Consider the following 20815-nt stretch of genomic DNA (forward strand, 5'->3'; position numbering starts at 1 on the left):
CCTTGGTCATTATTTCCATATGTTACTATATTTTTTAATATTATACTACTATACCCATTTCCCGTAGCTGATTCTGTCGGGTGTTTGGAAAACGGGGACCTCTGGTCACCCTAATTTAAGAATACCCCACTTCAAATCAAAGCGGAAGTTGCGTAACATCACGTGAAAATGCCCGCGGGACCCCCCTGAAATGCGATTGGGCTAGTTTTGAGGAGCAATTGGGCGGGTTTTGTTGAAAACCTGGCAACCCTGCTATATTTTTAAAGGACTGCTGTGTTGATCAAAGAAGCAAAGGTCCTTGGCTTATTTTTTGACGGATATCCGAAAGGATTTTCAAACAAGTTTTGTTGTCTCAAGGGAAAGTATGGCGATACCTGTGTTGGATTTCAGTGTCTACGAACTGGGAAAGGAAAATGTATCGGAAGCTGACTTGGAAAAGTTAAGTGAAGAATTGAGAAGGGCCTTTACCGAGGTGGGATTTGTTTATCTAAAAAACACGGGCATAAATCAGGAAGAGGTTAGTAATTTTCTTTTTTTCTTTTTCTTTTTTTTTATACTTAAAGCCGGCACACTGTGCGATTTATACAATGTTTTTGTTAAATACTAACTCTCACTGTGCTAGTAAATCGCTTGGGATGTAAAACAAAAGCTTACGGTTAAAGTTAGTGATGGGAAACCGAGGCTTTCATTAAATTGTGCCGAAAAGTGGTTCATTACTCGAAGCTTTTAACACAGTGTGCACATTAGCGACATCTGGTGGTCTGACTTGTTTTCTCCACCATATCAAAATCATCGCGGAGCAGATCTACGGTTTGAAAAAGCACGTGACCAAACAAAGCGTCTGAAGTCCGTGAAGTCCGTGTCCGCGCCTACTTAATAATAGGGATGGGCAGATCGATATGAAGTATCGATATATCGATACTGACGTTGAGTATTGAAAGTATCGATACTCAAATTAAAATATCGATACTAAAGTGTGTTTTTTTTTTTACCAGTTATTTTGTTTATTTAACAATAAATTTAATGCATACAATATACATTGAATTGGACAAATAACCTATGTTAGCGAATAATTTGTAGCAGAAGTTTTCCTGCTCATCTGAACACGCAAATACTGCAAGTCAGAAATAAAAGTTCATATTGATGTTCTGTCAGAATACAAATGTTTTATTTTATGGGTGCAACAGCCTGTCACTAGCAGCTTATGAAAATAAACCATTACTACAGTGGGATATAGTAGGCTTATTTGTAGATTTGGTTTACCAAGTAAACATTTTAACTATGTGTAAACAAAAATATAACCTAATAAACTGCAATTAAGGCATAATGAATGTTAAAATGCCTTTCAAATATAATGTTAAGTAAGTATCATAACCCATTTTACTCTTATTAATTCAATAATTGAATGTTAAAATCTATAAATTCATATTAGAGATATTGTATCGATATCGTTATCGGCGATATTGGCCTTGAAAGTATCGGTATCGTATCGAAAACAAAATAAGTGATATCGCCCATCCCAGAGCCGTTAAATATGAGAGTTGCGACACTCTTTGATCTCGCCGCCACGCTGTCACGTGGTTCGTGTAGCTCTCAATAGTTCCAAACAAATCCGCGCTGTCAACCAGTTTGAAGGGTTTTAAGCGGGACAGACAGCTGTAGCTATATTTGCAGCAATTATCGGTAAATATTGACGCATAATATACATTGATTATTACGTTGACACTTACATTACATACATGTAATAGCCTTTTTTTCCTGGGGAGTGGCGGAAACACAGCATTAATCAGTTTTTGTGTTTAATTTTGAAGGGAAGAGGGGCTGCTCCCATAACGTAAAATACAGCAACTACTTGTATTTGTAGCATTTTTTTTTTTCGGTAAATATTAACGCATAATATTGATTAAATATTGAATAAAATTGATTACTACATTGTGTACACTTACAGTAGCGTATTGTATCTGGAGAGTGATAGAGAGACGGCATTATCGTTAACAGTGTGGTCTGTTAAAATGTACAGGTAACTGGAGAGATGGTTACTTAGTGAATTAACAATGTTCCTAAATACGATCCATAACATTAACATTTCTGTTAACTGGATTCATTTCAGTATGGCTAATGTACCTCTTCATCCTGACCTTCCCTATAGGCTAAACCATTTGTATGTATGTTTTATATCTCATGCAAATAAAGCCCTTTGAATTGAATTAATTTTTTGTTTAATTTTAGAGGGAAGGGGGGCTGCTCCCATAAGGTATACATTTACCGCATGTACTGTATATATTTTTCTCGTGCTTCTAAGGTCATAATTACTAACATCCTAATGTTGTGTTATGTTAAGATACATTCAAATGAACATGCACAACAAGTGAATATCAATGAATGAAGCTGCTCAGTTTAAGTCAAGAAAGAAGTTTGGTCAACAGTGAAAAATATACAAGGCAAACAATTGCATTCAACAAAACATTTAATTATATATTATATCCAGGGAGAGGGTAGGTAAGTTTTCCTTGAATGTTCTGTCTTCAAAGAAACTCATTTGACTTCCTACAGGGAGAGAAAGATGGCAGAAAGCAGGCCAGAAAAGGAATATAAGTGTTCACAATATCCATTACATTCTTCCAGCGCAGCTGTAGGATGATCTGGAGACCTGCTGGTGAATCGAGAATCAGTCAAATGCTTATCCATACATTGATAACAAAAGCATTCAAACTCCACACTATAGTAATGCTATATACTTGAATTTTTGGGTGAGAGCATTCCACTGCCAGAAGCAGACTGTGGGCCTGTTTCCACCTGGTATTAAGATGCGTTTTGGCTGATCGGATCACAAGTGGACAACATTAAATACAGGTGTAAACAGGGTCTAAAACGGTTTAAGTTTATCCACTTTCGACCACTTCCAGAAGTAGACTCAAATGCATTCGACCGGACTGCTTTCGTAGTGTAAACGCTCATGTTTACTCTACTCTCCATCTACTGACCTAATGTGTAAACATTATGGGAAGCACTCGAGTCAGACAGGATTTAAACTTTGTTGGCTGAAGACCAAAGTTTGGTTCAAAGATGAAAAACGTACCAAGCACAATGTTCTCTCACCATTACTGATTTCTAACACACACTCACAGCATTCGGCTGGTCTCACGGCTGTCAGAGCAGAAGCGAACACTGATGCTCTCAATATGTTTTCCTGTCATCTCTGGGTGTGTTCATATGTAAACTGCTTAAGCTTATTTTGTCCATTAGATTGAAAGATCTGTAAAAACCCATACATTTACCCACCCCCTCAAAGAAATCAGGACAGAAGTGGTTGAAAGAGGACAAAACAGATGGATTAAAACACCAGGTGTAAACATGTATGTGTCTCCGTCGTCCACTTATGATTCGATCGACCAAAATGCATGTTAACTTCAGGTGGAAACAGCCTGTGTCAGAGCCCAGAGGAGACCGGGTCTGGAGTTGAGTCAAGCCTGTTGCTGCTGGACAGACCTGGGAGTTGTAAAGAAAGAGGAAACAGTATTAAGGTTAATACATTGAAGGACAGATTAAATACACTTTTCCCAAACATTTTCATGAGGTTGACATTACAGAAGTGAGAGCACACACCTACAGTTAGGTCCATAACTATTTGGACATTTGTCATGATTTCTGTTATTTTGGCTCTGTACTTTAGTACAGATTTTGAAATTAAATGAGAAAAAAAAAAAAAAAAAAAAAACTATATACAAACCACTATTGTTATTCAATTTATTCTTCCACACAATAACATTATGGAAGAAGCTGGGTGATTATTTAGCTAATCCAAGAAGTTATGCAAATAAGGGAAAAGATAAATTTTTTTATGCTGTCATAGAGGTGTAAATTTAATGGTGATTTAGCATTGAGGTCATAGTTTGTGGGGGTGTTTTTGCACTTGTTGCTTCATATCCAGATGCGTTTAATATTCTGGCCACCTCATGTGTGTAAATAAGAAACCCATCTGAACACAATGTAGAGCAACATCACCTTTAACTATTACCTCAGTATTGAATTTACACATTTCTGGCTGATTATACACATTAAAGTAGAATTCCTGGCAAAGCTGTTGTATTGAATTACATTAGATTGTAAAGGTGTTCCTAATATAGTGGCCACTAAGTGTATGCAGCCTTCTTACGGTGTTATTCTCTGGTACTTTAATGAACTGGCAACTAAGTGTTGCTAACATTAACAACAAATCTAATAACCGAAGATAAACGTTGTTTGACAACGAACTTGTAAAGGTACGTAGGAATGTAGCCCAACTGACTTCAGGTTATGGTAGTTAAAGTTAGTGAAGTGTTGGTCACTTAAGCTAGCTGCAATTAGAGTCTAACAAACGTTATTATCTTCCAATAAACATTAACTAAAGCTGGTTACATAAAATACAACTATTGACTAGATTCATGAGGTCAGGTAATGCGTTCAAATGTCAAAAATGCAGTAATTTCATCAACTTACCAGCGAGCGAACTTCAGAGTCACTGCAAATGAATGGGGTTCAGTGCTGGAACTATCAGTGTTTGGAACTATCGGCTGCTCCACGACACGCGTTACTTCCGCATTCCAAAGTTCCTATGGAGGTCTATGGGAGTGTCGCAACTCTGTTTTTCAACGGCTCTGGCCCATCCCTACTTAATAAGAGCCAATCGCCGATGGGTAAATTTATCGCGTCATTGCAGCGGCCGTTAGCTCCGGTTCCTATAGAAACAGTCAGACGCGCGCCTCCGAAATGAGACGCAAGAGACTGCGCATTTAGGACCGCGCATGCGCATAAGCTCGATCCAGCCTGAAAAATACAGTTTTTTTTGTCATGATTCAAAGGTTTAGAAACAAAATTTATGAGACTGTTGTTGTCAGATTTCATTGGTGATTTCAAATATGAAATTTAATCGAAAGCTTGGCAAACAGCTTTGGAGAATTTGATGTTTCCCCATTCAAAAAGATAGGAGCTGCACTTGCATGCCCAAAGATGGCCGCCGAGTGAAATGACTTGTCTTAAAGGGACTTTGATATTGATCAATAATATAAAATATACAATGATGTGATCATAATTGAAAAAATATTTTGGGTGAGCCGTTTAACCCTTATGTTCTGTTCGGGGTCTCTGAAACCCCAGCAATAAAACATGATTAAATGCATTTTCTTTTTATGCATCAGGTGAAGTGCCATTTTTTTTTTCAAATCAGCTGATTGATGACAAGCGTCATCAATCACGTGGTATTGTCATTTCAATATACAAGCTTCGGTACAGTGTGTGATACAACAGTGCTTTGAAAACTGCGTCGAAGCATCGGAGCCCCGGTATCAACTGTCCCATCACTAGTTAAAGTGCTTACGTAAGGTCGATACTCGAGCTGCGACTTGACCGTTCACATCGTATTCGTATCGTATTTCAAATACGCGCAATAGGGGTGCACTTAACGCATTTATGATCGCTTTTTAATCGCTCGCTTTTCTTTTTCACTTTCGTTTTCAAATTCCTCAGAATTCAGCGGGAATTGACGCCGGACCCCCCCCCCCCCAGTACCTGATTGGAGGAGCCACTAAAGGGAAATGACGGAGAAAAGAATTGGAAAAATTGTTTGTCAGTGCTTTTGAATTCTCTCGCAAATGTTTTGCGTTTCTGCGAGAAAAAAACAAAAACACAAAAGGTTTTGCGAGTAAACGCAAAGTTTCTCAAGGGAACACAAACATTTTGAGTGAGAACGCTAAAACATTGACTTGTTATTTTTCATCCCATCTCTTCTTTTTGTCATGTCCCATTAATTGCTCCATATAAACTTAACTATACTAGAGGGGGTAGTAATCTGACAGGGGTCAGAATTCACTACAACACCGGCCCTGATTTACCCTGCAATAATTTCATAGAGCATCACCACATCTTTGTTGATCCTGGAACAACATTTCAATCAACCAATCAGATTTGAGGGACAAGTTTACAGTTTATGTGAAGTTTAGGCTTACAACCAGGGTTAGGTGCTGCTACATTGGTCGTACGACTCAGAAATTGGATCAAAATTGGGCAAAAATCGCACAGTGTATGGCCGCCTTAAGAGAAGTTCTATAGTTGAAATAGCTGACTGTCTATTATTTCGCTGTTCACTGTTTTAGGTGGAAAAAGTCATGAGTGTTTCGAAGAAGTTCTTCTGTTTGCCAGAAAACAAGAAGAAGCCTTTCAGCAGGGGAAATTACACATGTAATGTAAACCATGGCTGGGTTTCGATAGAAACTGAAAGGCACGTCAGTCTCTGCATTCTGAAGCATTACTGCAAAACTCACGAGTGATGGAGAAACATTTTAATGGTTTTAAATCCTGTCATTTCACAGTTTGAATCCTCGTTGCCCCGGTGATCTGAAGGAGGCGTTTAATACAACATCTTTGAGAGAGGATATTGTAAATACCCATTTCTTCTCATCTCCCTCATCTCTTTTCTGTCTCTCAAAGATTTAACCATAGCATGATGTTGACAATAGTGGGTTATAATTCTACATTTTCTGAGTCAAAAGTGCAACAAAAGCTGTGTTTTCTTTAGACATCCGAAATCACTTATGTAAGCACTTATTTGAAGTATTTTTTTGTAAGAATTTTATAAGGTTTTGTCATTCAGCATCGGAGTCTGATAGTCCCGCCCCTCCTCTACGTAATTAGAGCTGTGACAGAGTATGCAATTTCAGATGCAGCCGTGGTTTTTCTATGTTTGTTTCATAAGGAGCCTCTAAATAGACAGCATGATAGTAAAATAAATAAATAAATAAATACATGAAATGGGAGGAAAAAATGTATTTAGCTTTAACATTAAGAAACTTAATGTAACCCTATAACATCTGTGATTGTAAACTTTATATTCCTCCACTCTCAATGCGCTCAGAATTGGCCTTCAGAAGAAGTAGGTGATTTTCGAGATGCCAAGGTATCATTTTTCCTGCGCTGTAAGGAACTCGCTCTCAGAGTGCTCCGACTGATGGCTATTGGTTTGGGCCTGGACTCTGAAGTCTTTGTCAACGAACATAAGCATATTGGAAGTACGTACAATTATATGCACTTCTTCATCCCAGTGAGTCAACGGCTGGGAGGCCTGCAAGACCTTCATGATGTGGTTTGTTTTAAGGTTTTGGGAATGGAACCACACTACGGAGTCTCTAGTATCCTCCGGTGGACAGCACACATGTGAAGGAAAATCAGGTGCGCTGTGGTGAACACTCTGATTATGGTAGCATCACTCTGCTCTTCCAAAGCACTGAGGATGGACTGCAGGTGAATATCAATATAGGACAAAAGGAAAGTGTTTAATGTGGTCCTTTATCATTTAGTATGCATGTGACAGTATGTTTGGTTTTCCAGGTTCAGAACCGGGCTGGTGAATTCGTTTCAGCTCCATGTATTCCTGGAACAGTTCTAGTTAACACAGCAGACCTGATGCAAAGGTGGACCAGCGATGTGTATGTGTCTGTGGTAAGTTTCTTTACTTAATATGGCATTTCATTTAATAGTGCCACAGGTTCCGGAAGTAAAACTCCATTCATTTTCTCCATAGGGAAATAGATTTTTGATGATAACCAATAAACCTTTAAAGACAAGACCTGTTGTGAGCTCTGAAGTTGTTCATGGAAGCCATCTTTACTTTATTCACTCTATTTCTTATTTTTAAAATAACTGTGTTTAACAGTGGAATTCTTGGTAAAAAACTACATTACCCATGATGCTCTACAGAAGGTTACGCTCCCATGAAGCAATATATATTCAATTCATAATTTAAAAATGGCTTTTCTGGCCAACCAAATGTTATTTTCTTTATCAGGTTAACCTCACATTTTAATATTCATTTGAAATAAAATCATAAATGTCTTGCAAACCATAACAATGTACCTAACATTATTAACTGACACCCCTTGACCCCATGACCGGTGACAGGGTCATGGGTGGCCAAGGCTCACTGAAGGCTGGCCCGTGTGGTCCGATCCAACAGATGAGCTACTGTAGCTCAAATTGCTCAAGAAGTTAATGCTGGTTCTGATAGAAAGGTGTCAGAATACACAGTGCATCACAGTTTGTTGCGTATGGGGCTGCATAGCTGCAGACCAGTCAGGGTGCCCATGCTGACCCCTGTCCACCACTGAAAGCACCAACAGTGGGTATGTGAGCATCAGAACTGAACCACGGAGCAATGACCGTTTAGTACATAGTCTTGCACCTTTGTCTTTTTGTCCAATTTTTGGACAATACTTCTACTAATACTTTTTTGCTTCAAATCAAAGTTTGTAATGCTGTGATTCAGCTCGTAGCTGGTTGGTTTGTTTCATGGCTTAAAATGTTTTAACTAAGACTTAAAAATCCCTATTTGGAAAAATAAATAGAAAAAATAATTCCGGAACCAACGCAACTGAAAAACTGAGCAGGCACTAATACACTCTGTTGCACTGGCAAATGTTTGTTTAATTCTTTTCTGTTATTCTCTTCTTTTATTAAACCCTCAGGTTCACAGGGTTTTGCTGCCCCCTGCAGGTGACTCCAGAACACGTCAGTCTTTGGCCTTCTTTGCACAACCAGAGGATGAGTCCATCATTAAATGCTGCGTTGGATTCAATAAATATCCTCCTATTAAGACACTTGATTACTTTACGTCAAGGTTTAATGATACCTACGGCAAAAAAACGAATCTGGTTTAAGTGGAATTTTATAATTGTATGTAAAAAACAAAAAACAAAACAACAACAACATGATTCACTGGATTTCTGGACATTTTTATAAATGCATACTTTTTTATATAGTGGAATACTGGTTTAATTCCATACTATAAAGAAGCATGTTAAACAGCTTGAAATAAATCACTGGTGTTGCAGTAGCAATTCATACTAATTTTAAGAGAATATGTACATCTAAGATTGACTTTGAACTGAAGCTAAAGCAAAAACATATACATACCTGTCATTGAATTAAATACAGGCCAGATTTTGTTTTTTAAATATGTGGTGATGTTGTTATTGTTATCCTGTGTTGGATATTAATCTGCAACTTAATTTTACACCTATATTTTTAGTACTGGAAGTGCAGTACAGTAGGAATGCTGAGCATTTAATATGACTAAATATGACCATGTCTGTGCAAATCAGACAAAAAATAAAAATACAGAAAAACAATTAACTTCTCTAAACAAAAGTTTCAAGTACAATCCCTGTCCTCACAAACTATCTGCACATTTGCTAAGAGAATGTAGACAAAAGTGGGAATAGTTAACTAATTACATACTTTGGGATACCATAGCTAAAGTTTGGTGAATATTGTTTTGTGTTTGACAATAAGGAATGCCAAGGTCTTTGCTAAGAGACAGTAAATGGTTCTTTTGAAAGTGAGGATGAAAATATTTGACATTAAATACAACAGACATACACAATACAGACACTGAGAAGAGCTTGAGCTGCTAAGAATGTGCAGGAAGATCTTGCTGGTGACCTTGTGACATCGGCCGAGTGTCCCCAGGTAGTATCTCCACAGCGGAAGGTACTGCATTTGCTAAAAAACAAAGAACAATTATGATAGAAAATCAATAATTTGTTCCATATGACAGGGCATATGCCTTAGACCCCCAAAATTTAAAAGAACTGCACCAACCTTTGGCCTGCACTAGAGGCTCTGTTTTCTGTGTTTTCAACTGCTCCATGTGCTCTACTGCCTAAAGAAAACAAACAGGTTGAATAGGCGAATAATCAATAGAATGAGGTTAATATGTTAGAAAGTTTTGCGATGAGGCAGTACTAGCTTAAAGACATTTCCATTATGTTTTAAAAAGGGAATAGTTTAGTTACAAGAATATCAGAATAAGATAAATGCAGTGCAACAACTGATCATAGACACTCAAAAGTTGAGATTTACTCTTATCAGATAGCAACAACATCACTAAAGCTACGTTTACATGACAACATTGTAATTAAAAACAGAAGTTTTTCCTTTGCGTTTTTGAAAGTGTACAGATGACAATGTTGTCAAAATGATCCCTGTTCACACAGATCCGCAAAAACGTCTAAAAATGCTGTATTATGCATGCCAGGCCACTAGATGGCAATGTCACTTTGTAAACATTATATGACTATAGACTGAACATGTAATACACATATGCGTGACTTTACCGTTTTTTTGTAGGGATGATAACGGTATCGTTTTCAAAAGTTAGCATTTTCAGGCCCCCAAAACGCTGTTATTGTGTAAATGAAAGGCCAAAACGCACACAAAGTGTGTAGATGTAGTTGATAATAGGGCTGGGACAATACATAGATTATCAATTCACAATACAATGAATCTGGAACGATTCTGATATTTTCTGAATGTATCGCAACTCTCTCTCGAATCGATTCTGAGCTTAGTTTTTAACAGCAGATGGCACTACGTGCTTTAGAAACACATGTAACGTTACTCTGCTTGCTTCTGGTTCCTTTACACACACCACTTAAACCTAAAATAATCATTCATAAAGTTTGAAAAGGTTGAAGCGAATAACAAGGGTGTCTGCAGTGGGCTGTGTTTACATTAATCTCACGTCATAAAAGCATTCTGAGCCGAGGTGAAAGTATATTTAACCACTTACATGACTCGAACTCACGAGCGCACGAATGCCATGCTTAAATGACGTCGCTGTCGGCAGGCTAAAGTCATGGCAGAGTTCCTACTGGTGGTGCAAATACAACCAGGAAAATATAATTACCCAGTGCGAAATCCCCTTCTGACTTTTCCAGGCCTGGAAATCACACTTTTCACAAGGTTTACCCAGGACTGTGGGAACTTGTGTATCTCTCACTCAGTGTCTGTGTGCAAGTTAGTCTTTTCTAGTTTCTGTTGATCTCCTACCCGCTGTAGTTCCATTTTCTGGGCGTTAAGCTGTTCCTGTTGTCTCTCCAGCTCCTCCCGCTGTTTCAGCAAGTCATTTGTCTTCAGGTTCAGGTCGTGCTCCTCTCGAGCGAGATGCTCCTCAAACTCTTTCAACTCTTCTTCAGTGTAGATTGGATTCTGGTCTACAGTCTCAAGAGGAAGAAGACAAAAGACATTTATGTAAAGAAGACAATTTTACACTACCGCTCAAAAGTTTGGGGTCGGTAAGATTTTTTAATGTTTTATGCTCACCAAGGCTGCATTTATTTGCTCAAAACTACAGTTAAAATGGTAATATTGTGAAATAGTATTATTATTCAAAATAACTGCTTTCTATTGTATTGTATTTTAAAATGTAATTTATTCCTGTGATGGCAAAACCGAATTTTCAGGCCTTGTTACAATCCTTCAGAAATCAATCTAATATGTTAATATGAAACAGTCCTATTTATTATCAATTTTGAAAGCAGCTGTGCTGCTTAATTTTTTTTTATTAAAACAATAATACATTTTTTTCAGGATTCTTTATTGAATAGAAAGTTCAAAAGAACATTTGTATGAGATAGAAGTCATTATAAAGAAATATAAAGAAAGATAAGAGATAGTAACATTATAAATGTCTTTAATAAATGTATGTCCTTGTTGAATAAAAGTATTAATTTCTTAAAAAAAAAAAAAAAAATTACTGACCCAAACTTTCAAACATTTTAGATCATGAAATGCATTTCACAAATAGGGTCGATTTTAATTTCATATTGACTAAAAATGTTTAAAGAATTACCTCCCATCCATCTGGCTCTACAAATTCTTTCTTATCTGTGGCAGTAATAAATTCGTCTAGTGAAACAAGCCTGTCTCTGTTAGTGTCAATCTATAAACAGACAATACATAAAAAATAATTACAAGTGAAACATCTTTGAAATAATATCATTAGCGAATCCATTCCCCTGCTATGATGCTCCCACCTCATTCATCACATGCTCTCTCATACGAAGTCTGTCCTCCTCCATTTCCAGCATATCATCCTCTTCACGTGTGGGATCATAGATCTTCTCTAGCTGAACATGGTGGAGACAAACATCAGATTTAGCACCCCATAAAGCCACGTCATTCTCAAAGATTCACCATTGTGATAGCTCTGAATGGAAAGGTTATTAAGTGGAACCTCTTTGGTAAACAGCGCCTCGAGCTCTTGCTCATCAAAGTAGCCATCTCCATTAGTGTCTGCGAGAGCAAACAGATGTCAGAGTCGTGATGTGGTATAATCTACTGTGTTCAGAATGGAGAGGCTCAGTGATCTCACCATGTAGTTTGAAGAACGTCTTCGGGTCAAATTCATTGGGATCCAAACCATCGGCTTCCTGCCAGACCTCTTTCAACTGGTCTTGACTACCCTATTTATACAGACCAAATCCTCAACAATGACATATTTTAATGTTAGATTTTATGATTAAAATGCTATTTACTTAAAACCTTTAACTATCCAGCATTTAAAAATGAAATGTAACAGAAACATACTAACACAACGCAACAGATCTTTTCTTTCATATTGTGACGAAGTGAAACGTATTATCGAAAAGAAAAACAGGGAACGCAAACTTGCAGCCGATTGTAGGAAAGGAGGGGTTTATGCGGACAAAATGATTGGAGAAGTCCTGCATACGTCACATTTTGATTAAAAATGACAAGTTAGAAAACAAAAAGTGTGAAAAAATGATTGAATCGTTCACAATAGAGTGGTGCGGCGATGCCAGATTTTTGTAGGTCAACCCAAGTTAGCATCACCCTGGTTCCCTCGACAAAACTCAATAGGATTTCTCCATTGGCTTTTGGATTATTGCAGAAAATAAGGTCTGTGACTAACAAAAGCTTATGATTCTTACATGAAAATCTTCACAAATGAACATAACTTTTATGAATTTTGAAGTGTAAATACAATCGGCAGAAGTCAAAAGCTAAACGTAGGCTATAAACGAACTACACATGACTTCAACGTCACCATCACTAAGCTTCCGACAACTATTTCAGTCTTTGTTTAAAACATTATATAATAGTGTTTTAAACATTATATTATAGAGTTATAATAGTTTGCAAGAGTGATTATAAACATAACGAGGCTATGAAAGCGGAGTAGATGAGTTTATCTGTTCGGCTGATGGCCGACAACCTCTGTAGTCCCATTTAGTCACATGTTAGCAACTTCCACACGTAAAAGTGGATATTACTGATGTATTTTTCATTGTAGAATAAAACGTGAAAATATCTGGAGTTCACCACAGACATTATTTCAAGCATAGTGCTAAAACACTAACTCGTTTCTGGGTTTTGGCCTACAAAAATACATCGTCCGTGCAGCACTCTATAAAATCAATAACACGCATTTAGAAAATAGATTGGGTGAATTTCCATTTTATACAACTTTAAACATCATCAAACATAGAGAGGGTTCCAAACATTTGAACCACTAGTGAAAATGCGTCCATTTATAATAGAATTAAACAATTATAATAGAATTAAGTTTTCTAATTAAGCAATATCACAAACTAGCTCATTTGATTATAATAGTAGCTCAAGGAGTGTGTCTTTAGCTTACAGGGTGATTGATTTTGGGATGGTCTGCATGTTTCTTCTTCATCTCTTCATATTGTTCCTCCTCTTTTTTGCGTGTTTCCTCATCCAGCTTCTTAAGATGTTCCCTCCGATCGAGTTCCTTCATCATCTCGTACTTCTTGAACTCTTCGTGTCGGTCCTTGTCAAAGTTTTCCAGGTCATTAGTGGCCTTAACAAAAAAAGGAAACAAGTAGAAAGGAACATGTAAACGTGTGATGTGGAGACCAACAGCTCACTGTGTAAATCTCCATCCAAAATCGGCATTTGAATTGCACTTGGCAAATAAAACTTGCTACTTGACTAGTAACTTTATTAGCACCTGTAACATTGTATGATTGGAGCTGAAATGTAAGAATTATTGCCTGACCCTAGCTGAAGAAGTGATGTGCGCAATTCAGACATCAAAAGAGTCTTGTTACAAGTCTTCTTTACAACTTTTTCCTTTTTATTTATCATCAGAAATTAATCTTGGACACATTAAAAAATTAGTTTACTTCAGAATTAAAATTTCCTGATAATTTACTCACCCCCATGTCATCCAAGATGTTTATGTCTGTCTTTCTTCAGTCAAAAAGAAATTATGGTTTTTGAGGAAAACATTCCAGGATTTTTCTCCATATAGTGGACTTCACTGGGGTTCAACGGGTTGAAGGTCCAAATGTCAGTTTCAGTGCAGCTTCAAAGAGCTCTACATGATCCCAGACCAGGAATAAGAGTCTTATCTAGTAAAACGATCAACCATTTTCTAAAAAAAATAAAAATGTATATTCTATTTAACCACAAATTCTCGTTTTGCACTGCTCTGCGATGCGCCTCGAATTACATTATCACGTTGGAAAGGTCACGCATGACGTAGGCGGAAGTACCGCGATAGGGTGAAAAACTCCCATCTCTTTTTCTCCTCCAACTTCAAAATCATTAGAAATTGTTGTTTTACCTTTTTTTGTAAAGGGTGTTTGACTGGTCTTTGCACGTTCGCTGGATTGGTACTTCCTCCTACGTCACGCGTGACCTTTCCAACATGATTACGTAATGTGTGACACGTTGCAGAGCAGTGCAAGACGAGCATTTGTGGTTAAAAAGTATATACATTTTTATTTTATTTTTTTAGAAAATGACTGATCGTTTCGCTAGAGAAGACCCTTATCCCTCATCTGGGATCATGTAGAGTCCTTTGAAGCTGCACTGAAACTGCAATTTGGATCCGTAGAAGTCCACTATATGGAGAAAAATCCTGGAATGTTTTCCTCAAAAACCTTAATTTCATTTCGACTGAAGAAGGAAAGACATAAACATCTTGGATGACATGGGGGTGAGTAAACTTTCAGGAAATTTTAATTCTGAAGAAAAGTAATCCTTTAAGCCACCAAAGTGAAAATGTACATTTTCATATCCAAAGCAACTTACAATGCATTCAGGGTGTACATGTTATATACAGTTTATGCATTCCATGAGATTCGAACCCATAAGCTTGGTGTTGCTAGCATCATGCTGTACTGTTTGAGCTACAGGAATAATATTAAAAGATTTCTGTGACAAGTGCAGTTTCACAGAGAGATAGAGACTGGCTCTTCTCGTATGATGCTGTTTGCGATAAATTACCTGCATTTTTTGTCACAAATACGGAAGGAGAAACAGCTAAATCAATAAAATCCCTTTGACTTCGGGAAAATATTTTATTTTTAAATATATAATCTGGTAGTAAATATTTATAACCAGTAAATTTTCACCTGCCAAAAATGTACTTTTATGCCCCAAGCACAAATGTGTGACAACATTTATTAGTGAGTGTAGAATGAAACCAACAGGAAGTCAGATTTAGACCCTACCGATTTAATGAGGCGATCCAAGTCTTCCACCTCAAATGTGTGTGGATTCATGTGATTCAGATGCTCAAACTGTTTCAGAAGGACTTGGTGGTCCATTGCCATACCTTGAGGGAAATTGAAAGCATCTCATTTTTCATGTTTCTTGTCTTTGCAGCAGGCTAGAGTTACTGGTTTATAAAGTAAACTGTGATATGGAGAGTTTGATGAATGACACTCTCAGACACTATCCTTCCATATCTGTGCTCTCTGAGCCTGCCGGCCGTAAATGAAACAAAGAAACGAGATGGTGGAGGACATTTCACAATATGCTACTACGCAATAACAAAAACAGTTGTGCTTTGTGCTACCTTTATCTCCAGTCATGTCTTGTTTGGCTTTGATTAGGGTGCGCAGTCTGTTCACTTCTTGCCTCTTCAGCTCATCAAGTTTAGTTCTCACGTGATGGCTGACAAAGTCCAACTCTTTAGCCAGCTTCCCTTGCTGATTTCACCAAATAAGGAATTAGAGGTGTTTAGATAATCTGATTTAACCTCTGCAAAGTAAAATTGGGAAATAAAGTGCTGCAGTACCTTGATGTCTTCCATGTCTGTGTTATGAAGTTTGTCTCTGAAATGTGGGTCCTTTTCCAGGAAATCAATAACCTCCCTGAGATATCGATCATAGTGCAATCCAGTGTCCTAAATGAATTAAAATTAGATGTACACATTGAAGTAAAAAGGAGACTAGGGGAACTAAATCTTTTTAAATCTACATGATAATGAATGTTTGCAAAAGGACTGAGCAATAAAGCCAGCCTGTGTAGGTTGAACACTCCTCACATTATATATAATGCATGCTTACCAAACCTGTCTGAAGTTTTCAAACTGCATATCAGAGAGAAGCGTCACACCCATTCTAACACTAGACTTGAATGTCTCACATTGGTATAAAGACTTGTATACTAGTATAAAGTTAACTTTATAAAGTCATAATAATAAATAATGTAATAAATCATATTACTTACTTCATTTTTAGGCGGCTGCATTTCCTCTACTGAAGGGCTCACTTTGGTTTTATCTACAGCAACTGGCAGTGCATCCAAACCAGCCCACAGACACAGTATCAAACAGCAGTGTGACGGTCCCCACATCTGTGAAAGACAAGAACATCACCACTGTCATTTCTGATGTTGATAACATTGTAGAATGAATTATCTTTATTGTTATTATTATTTTTTTATTTATTGTTAGTTATTAGTATATTATTTTATGATAAAATTATATCTCAAATTATCAAGAACTATAGATAAAAATACAGAATTTTTTACATTAATATATACACTACCACTCAAAAGTTTGGGATCTGTAAGATTTTTAATGTTTTTAAAGAAGTTTCGTCTGCTCACCAAGGCTGCATTTATTTAATTAAAAACACAGTAAAAACAGTAATATTGTGAAATATTAATACAATTTAAAATAACTGAATGTTCAGCATCATTACTCCAGTCTTCAGTGTCACATGATCCTTCAGAAATCATTCTAATACGCTGATTTACTGCTCAAGAAACATTTATTGTGTACAATTGTACAAAATATTTGTGTACAATATATACATTTTTTCAGGATTCTTTGATGAATAGAAAGTTCAAAAGAACAGCGTTTATTTGAAATATAATCTTTTGTAACATTATAAATGTTTTTACTGTCACTTTTAATTGATTTAATGCATACATACTGAATAAAAGTATTAATTTCCTTAATTTCTTTTCAAAAAAATAAAAATAAAAATTCTTACTGACCCCAAACTTTTGTATAATGAAAAGCTTTGTATTTCAGATAAATGCTGTTCTATTGAACTTTCTATTCATCAAGGGATCCTGAAAAAAAGTACACAACCGTTTTCAACACTGATAATAATCATAAATGTTTCTTGAGCAGCAAATCAGCCTATTAGAATGATTTCTGAAGGATCATGTGACACTGAAGACTGGAGTAATGATGCTGAAAATTCAGCTTTGATCACAGGAATAAATTGCATTGTAAAATATATTCACAATACAATTTGTATTAAGATTTCACAATATTACTGTTTTTACTGTATTTTTAATTAAATAAATGCAGTCTTGGTGAGCAGACGAAACTTCTTTTAAAAACATTAAAAATCTTACAGATCCCAAACTTTTGAATGGTAGTATAATTATATATATATATATATATATATATATATATATATATATATATATATACAGATAAGAATATATATATTTTTAACATTTTTATAAACTTTTGAATGGTAGTATAATATATATATATATATATATATATATATATATATATATATATATATACATATACATACACACACACACACACACAGATAAAAATATATATATTTTTAAAATTTTATATATATATTTTATATTTTTATATTTTATTTATATATAAATAAAATTAAAAATTAGAAATAATATTTTATTATTATTATGCAATTATGTACAAAATTAGTACAAACATATACATCTCACAACAAATATCAAAATATAAAAAATATAAAATATACAAAAAAAAAAACGTGCATAAACAAAGAAAAAATATTGTAAAATTGTAAAACAATTAATCAACCAAATTAAAATGACATAAGCCTTTTTTTTTTTTATAATATTGTGTAAAGTAGCACCATATCGTTTAATTTATTTTATAAAATGTCCACAATTTGGCTAAGCTTTAGCCCATTTCTTTACATGAATATGATATTTTCCAAGTAAAATAATTAGTTGTATAAACAAAAGCAATTGTACTTTTAGAATCAATGGTATCATGTACAAAAACAAATATAACAAAATACAATTCAATTTGTATTAATGTTCCAGACATAAATAAATAAATGAGTCTCACCCACATTAACAGCAGGTGTCATCACTAACGGCCAATCATCATTACTAAAGTGAACAATTATATACACACTAAATCACTATCATTACGGCTATAAGTGTGTTTTCAAACAACTCCCTACAACCACAGCGTGACGTCACTAGCACGTGTAAGATAAGCCCTGTCATTCCCTGTAACAGGCAAGACATCATTTTCAATAATCACGAGCAAATAAATCCAAACTATGTGTTCAGACTGAAATCATATCGGCAATCATTAGGTACTAATGTCTTTGACCACAAAACTATATTACTCCACCATATGTCTTTAAGCATCAGTGGTAACAGCATACAGCAGCTGACATTGTAAGACGCAACAGGTGAGCACCTACCCTAAAAGATCCCCTGAGAGTAGTTTTCGCAAACTCAATGTAGCTGTCTTCGCCTGGATCAAGCCTTCAGCTAACCGCCCTGACAGTTCATTAATTTCAGCTTGTTTTACCTGATGTGTCCTAAACGCAGTTCCTTAATGTAAACCCCGCCTTCTGCGAGAGAGCCACGCCCCTCGCTCTCGTGATTGGAGAAACCGTCGCGCTTTTCCTTTGAGTTTTGAGCGCTGGTCTGCTATTGGACATGTAATCTGTCTGTCAAAAATTTCCATGGTAACATTTCAAGTACACTTGTTAGAAGAGGTACGTGGCGTTCACTAGTCCACCGTTTACGCAGCTGAGTGTCATTCACGCTTCTTTTGGCAAAACGACACAACCATTACAACGACTGTTGTGACTCAACTGTTATCTTGGTTGTGTTTGTTAAGGTGGGTTATGATGCTACATCACAGACGGAACAAATATACACAGGCACTCTTTGGTTTAGCGTAAACAATCAAATAGTTAGGAACATAACGTACTTGTAACTTACCTCAGAAATTAATTGGGCTCATAGGGCTCAAATAAAACAATTCAAAATTGTTTTTTATTTTACAGTTTGTATCTCTATGTGTCAAGTAATATGACACTTGACGGTTAGTTGATACCATTTAAAAAAATCCTGCTCACTTGAGTATTTGAAGGCCTTCTTTTCAATATTTTTCCTCAGACATTTTGTCCATTCCCTCATTATCTTTCCTCTCTGAGTCTGTTAAATGTCTGTATATTTCCCAAAAACTAGACAATAATGCACATGGTGAATGCCTTGAAATGTAGGCATTTGAAGTAGGGAATGAAGCCTTATTTTTTATTTTTGTTTGACGTTCATAATTACATTTTGATAAAAAAAGAAAGAGATTATTTTAGATTAGAGATAGATTGCTGTTGTATCTTTGTAGTAAATATAATTGTGGTAGGGTTAGTTGTAAATCATATCTTTACAATATCGACTACACATTCTTGGCTTTTAAACATTTTAGTAAAAAGATATTCTCTATCCCTTTGTAATGTCCATATCTACCCATTAGATGGCACTTAAAGTCTACCAATGGGATACTACAGCCCTTTCCTAAACATTTAGCAGGCATCAAGTGCTTTTGAGTCACTGTTCATGTAACAGTGCCGAACACAAAGACATATACGAGATTAAGTTGCTTTTTTAATGAACAAATCAATTCATTTTGATGTCTTTGTATCTGTGATCATACCACTGCCAAACTGTGTTGGATGTTTCATTGTAAGAAGACTGCTGTAGCTGTCAGGTTGTTGAAGTTTGCTTTTGCTTTGCTGCAGTCTAATGTTGTTTAGCAATGGTTGCTGTGTTGTTGTTGTTGTTTACTTCTGTTGGGTTGAGCTTGCTGAGTGTTTGGCATTTGTTCTTACTCGTTTTGTCTTAAACCTCTATAGTTGTTTTGTGAGCAGTCAGCTGTCCAGCTTAAGCATTTCTAACTTTCTAACAGCTATAAAGAATAAGACCTGGTAGGTTAGTTGGAAAGTTGCTTATTAAATTCATTAAATTAAATTATTTTATTATTTTTATTTTTTTTTTTAAACATATTTAAGATAATACTTTTTTTGGTTGTGTATTTGATGCCATCTGGATGGATTTTGCTGAGCTCTTTTTTAGTTAATGAATTAATTAGATTTTATATGCTGTATTTTCTAGGTAATGTTGTCAGGAAAATCAGCTTTATTAAGTGCAGACCACCCAATTCCATTATATCTGGATTTAAAAAAGTTAGAAAGATAATTTCAGGTACTGCTTTTGTAATACTGCAGAACGGCGTCATCTAGGTCAGTGTCACCGTTCTTATTTGTTCCCCACCTTGACTAACCCTGAGCATATGTTGTTCTCATAACCTCCTGAAAACAGCTGCTGTTTAAAGAACCTTATCTAAAGATATAGTCAATAGAGCCATCTGGTGGTTTTCGTAGATTTAATCTACGAAACAACAAAGACATTTGAGCAACATAATTAAACTGGCTGTTCCTGTGCCTGGAAATATTTGAATAAAATAAATAATGCAATATAATTTCTGAGACCACTAGTAAAATGCATCCGTTTTGCATATTTCTAATTTTATATATTTTTATTGCAATTCTGTAGTCGTTTTATAATATAAATATGTAATAGGGCTGGTTCTAAAAATATTATAAACCCCAAGAAATGATCTTTTTGTCTATGCTGCTTTTAATATTTCACAAAATATTACAGTTTT

General features: G+C 35.9%; 2 protein-coding genes and 1 long non-coding RNA gene across 3 annotated transcripts; 1 reads left to right on the top strand and 2 right to left on the bottom strand.

The window, feature by feature from the left end:
- The first annotated feature begins 226 nt into the window (after positions 1 to 226).
- Positions 227 to 8693, top strand: si:dkey-10o6.2 (uncharacterized protein LOC100124608 homolog). Its single transcript, XM_051871332.1, is given in 7 exon segments — positions 227 to 472; positions 6132 to 6256; positions 6348 to 6414; positions 6890 to 7043; positions 7130 to 7275; positions 7363 to 7473; positions 8496 to 8693. Coding segments are annotated over 7 exon segments (903 nt in total). The 5' UTR covers positions 227 to 364; the 3' UTR covers positions 8688 to 8693.
- On the bottom strand, positions 2374 to 4647 carry LOC127500269 (uncharacterized). The gene is made up of 2 exons (XR_007926291.1): positions 4480 to 4647; positions 2374 to 3489 (listed from the first exon to the last, which is right to left on the bottom strand). It is a non-coding gene; the product is annotated as an uncharacterized LOC127500269 (long non-coding RNA).
- Positions 8678 to 18724, bottom strand: nucb2b (nucleobindin 2b). Its single transcript, XM_051871329.1, has 13 exons — positions 18561 to 18724; positions 16324 to 16449; positions 15890 to 15997; positions 15668 to 15800; positions 15321 to 15424; positions 13475 to 13660; positions 12185 to 12275; positions 12047 to 12105; positions 11847 to 11939; positions 11663 to 11752; positions 10861 to 11031; positions 9631 to 9691; positions 8678 to 9531 (listed from the first exon to the last, which is right to left on the bottom strand). Exons 2-13 carry the CDS (start codon positions 16447 to 16449, stop codon positions 9440 to 9442), a joined length of 1314 nt encoding a protein of 437 aa, XP_051727289.1. The 5' UTR covers positions 18561 to 18724; the 3' UTR covers positions 8678 to 9439.
- Between the last annotated feature and the right edge of the window lie 2091 nt (positions 18725 to 20815).

Source organism: Ctenopharyngodon idella, chromosome 18 (assembly GCF_019924925.1).
Source record: "Ctenopharyngodon idella isolate HZGC_01 chromosome 18, HZGC01, whole genome shotgun sequence".
Taxonomy (NCBI): Eukaryota; Metazoa; Chordata; class Actinopteri; order Cypriniformes; family Xenocyprididae; genus Ctenopharyngodon; species Ctenopharyngodon idella.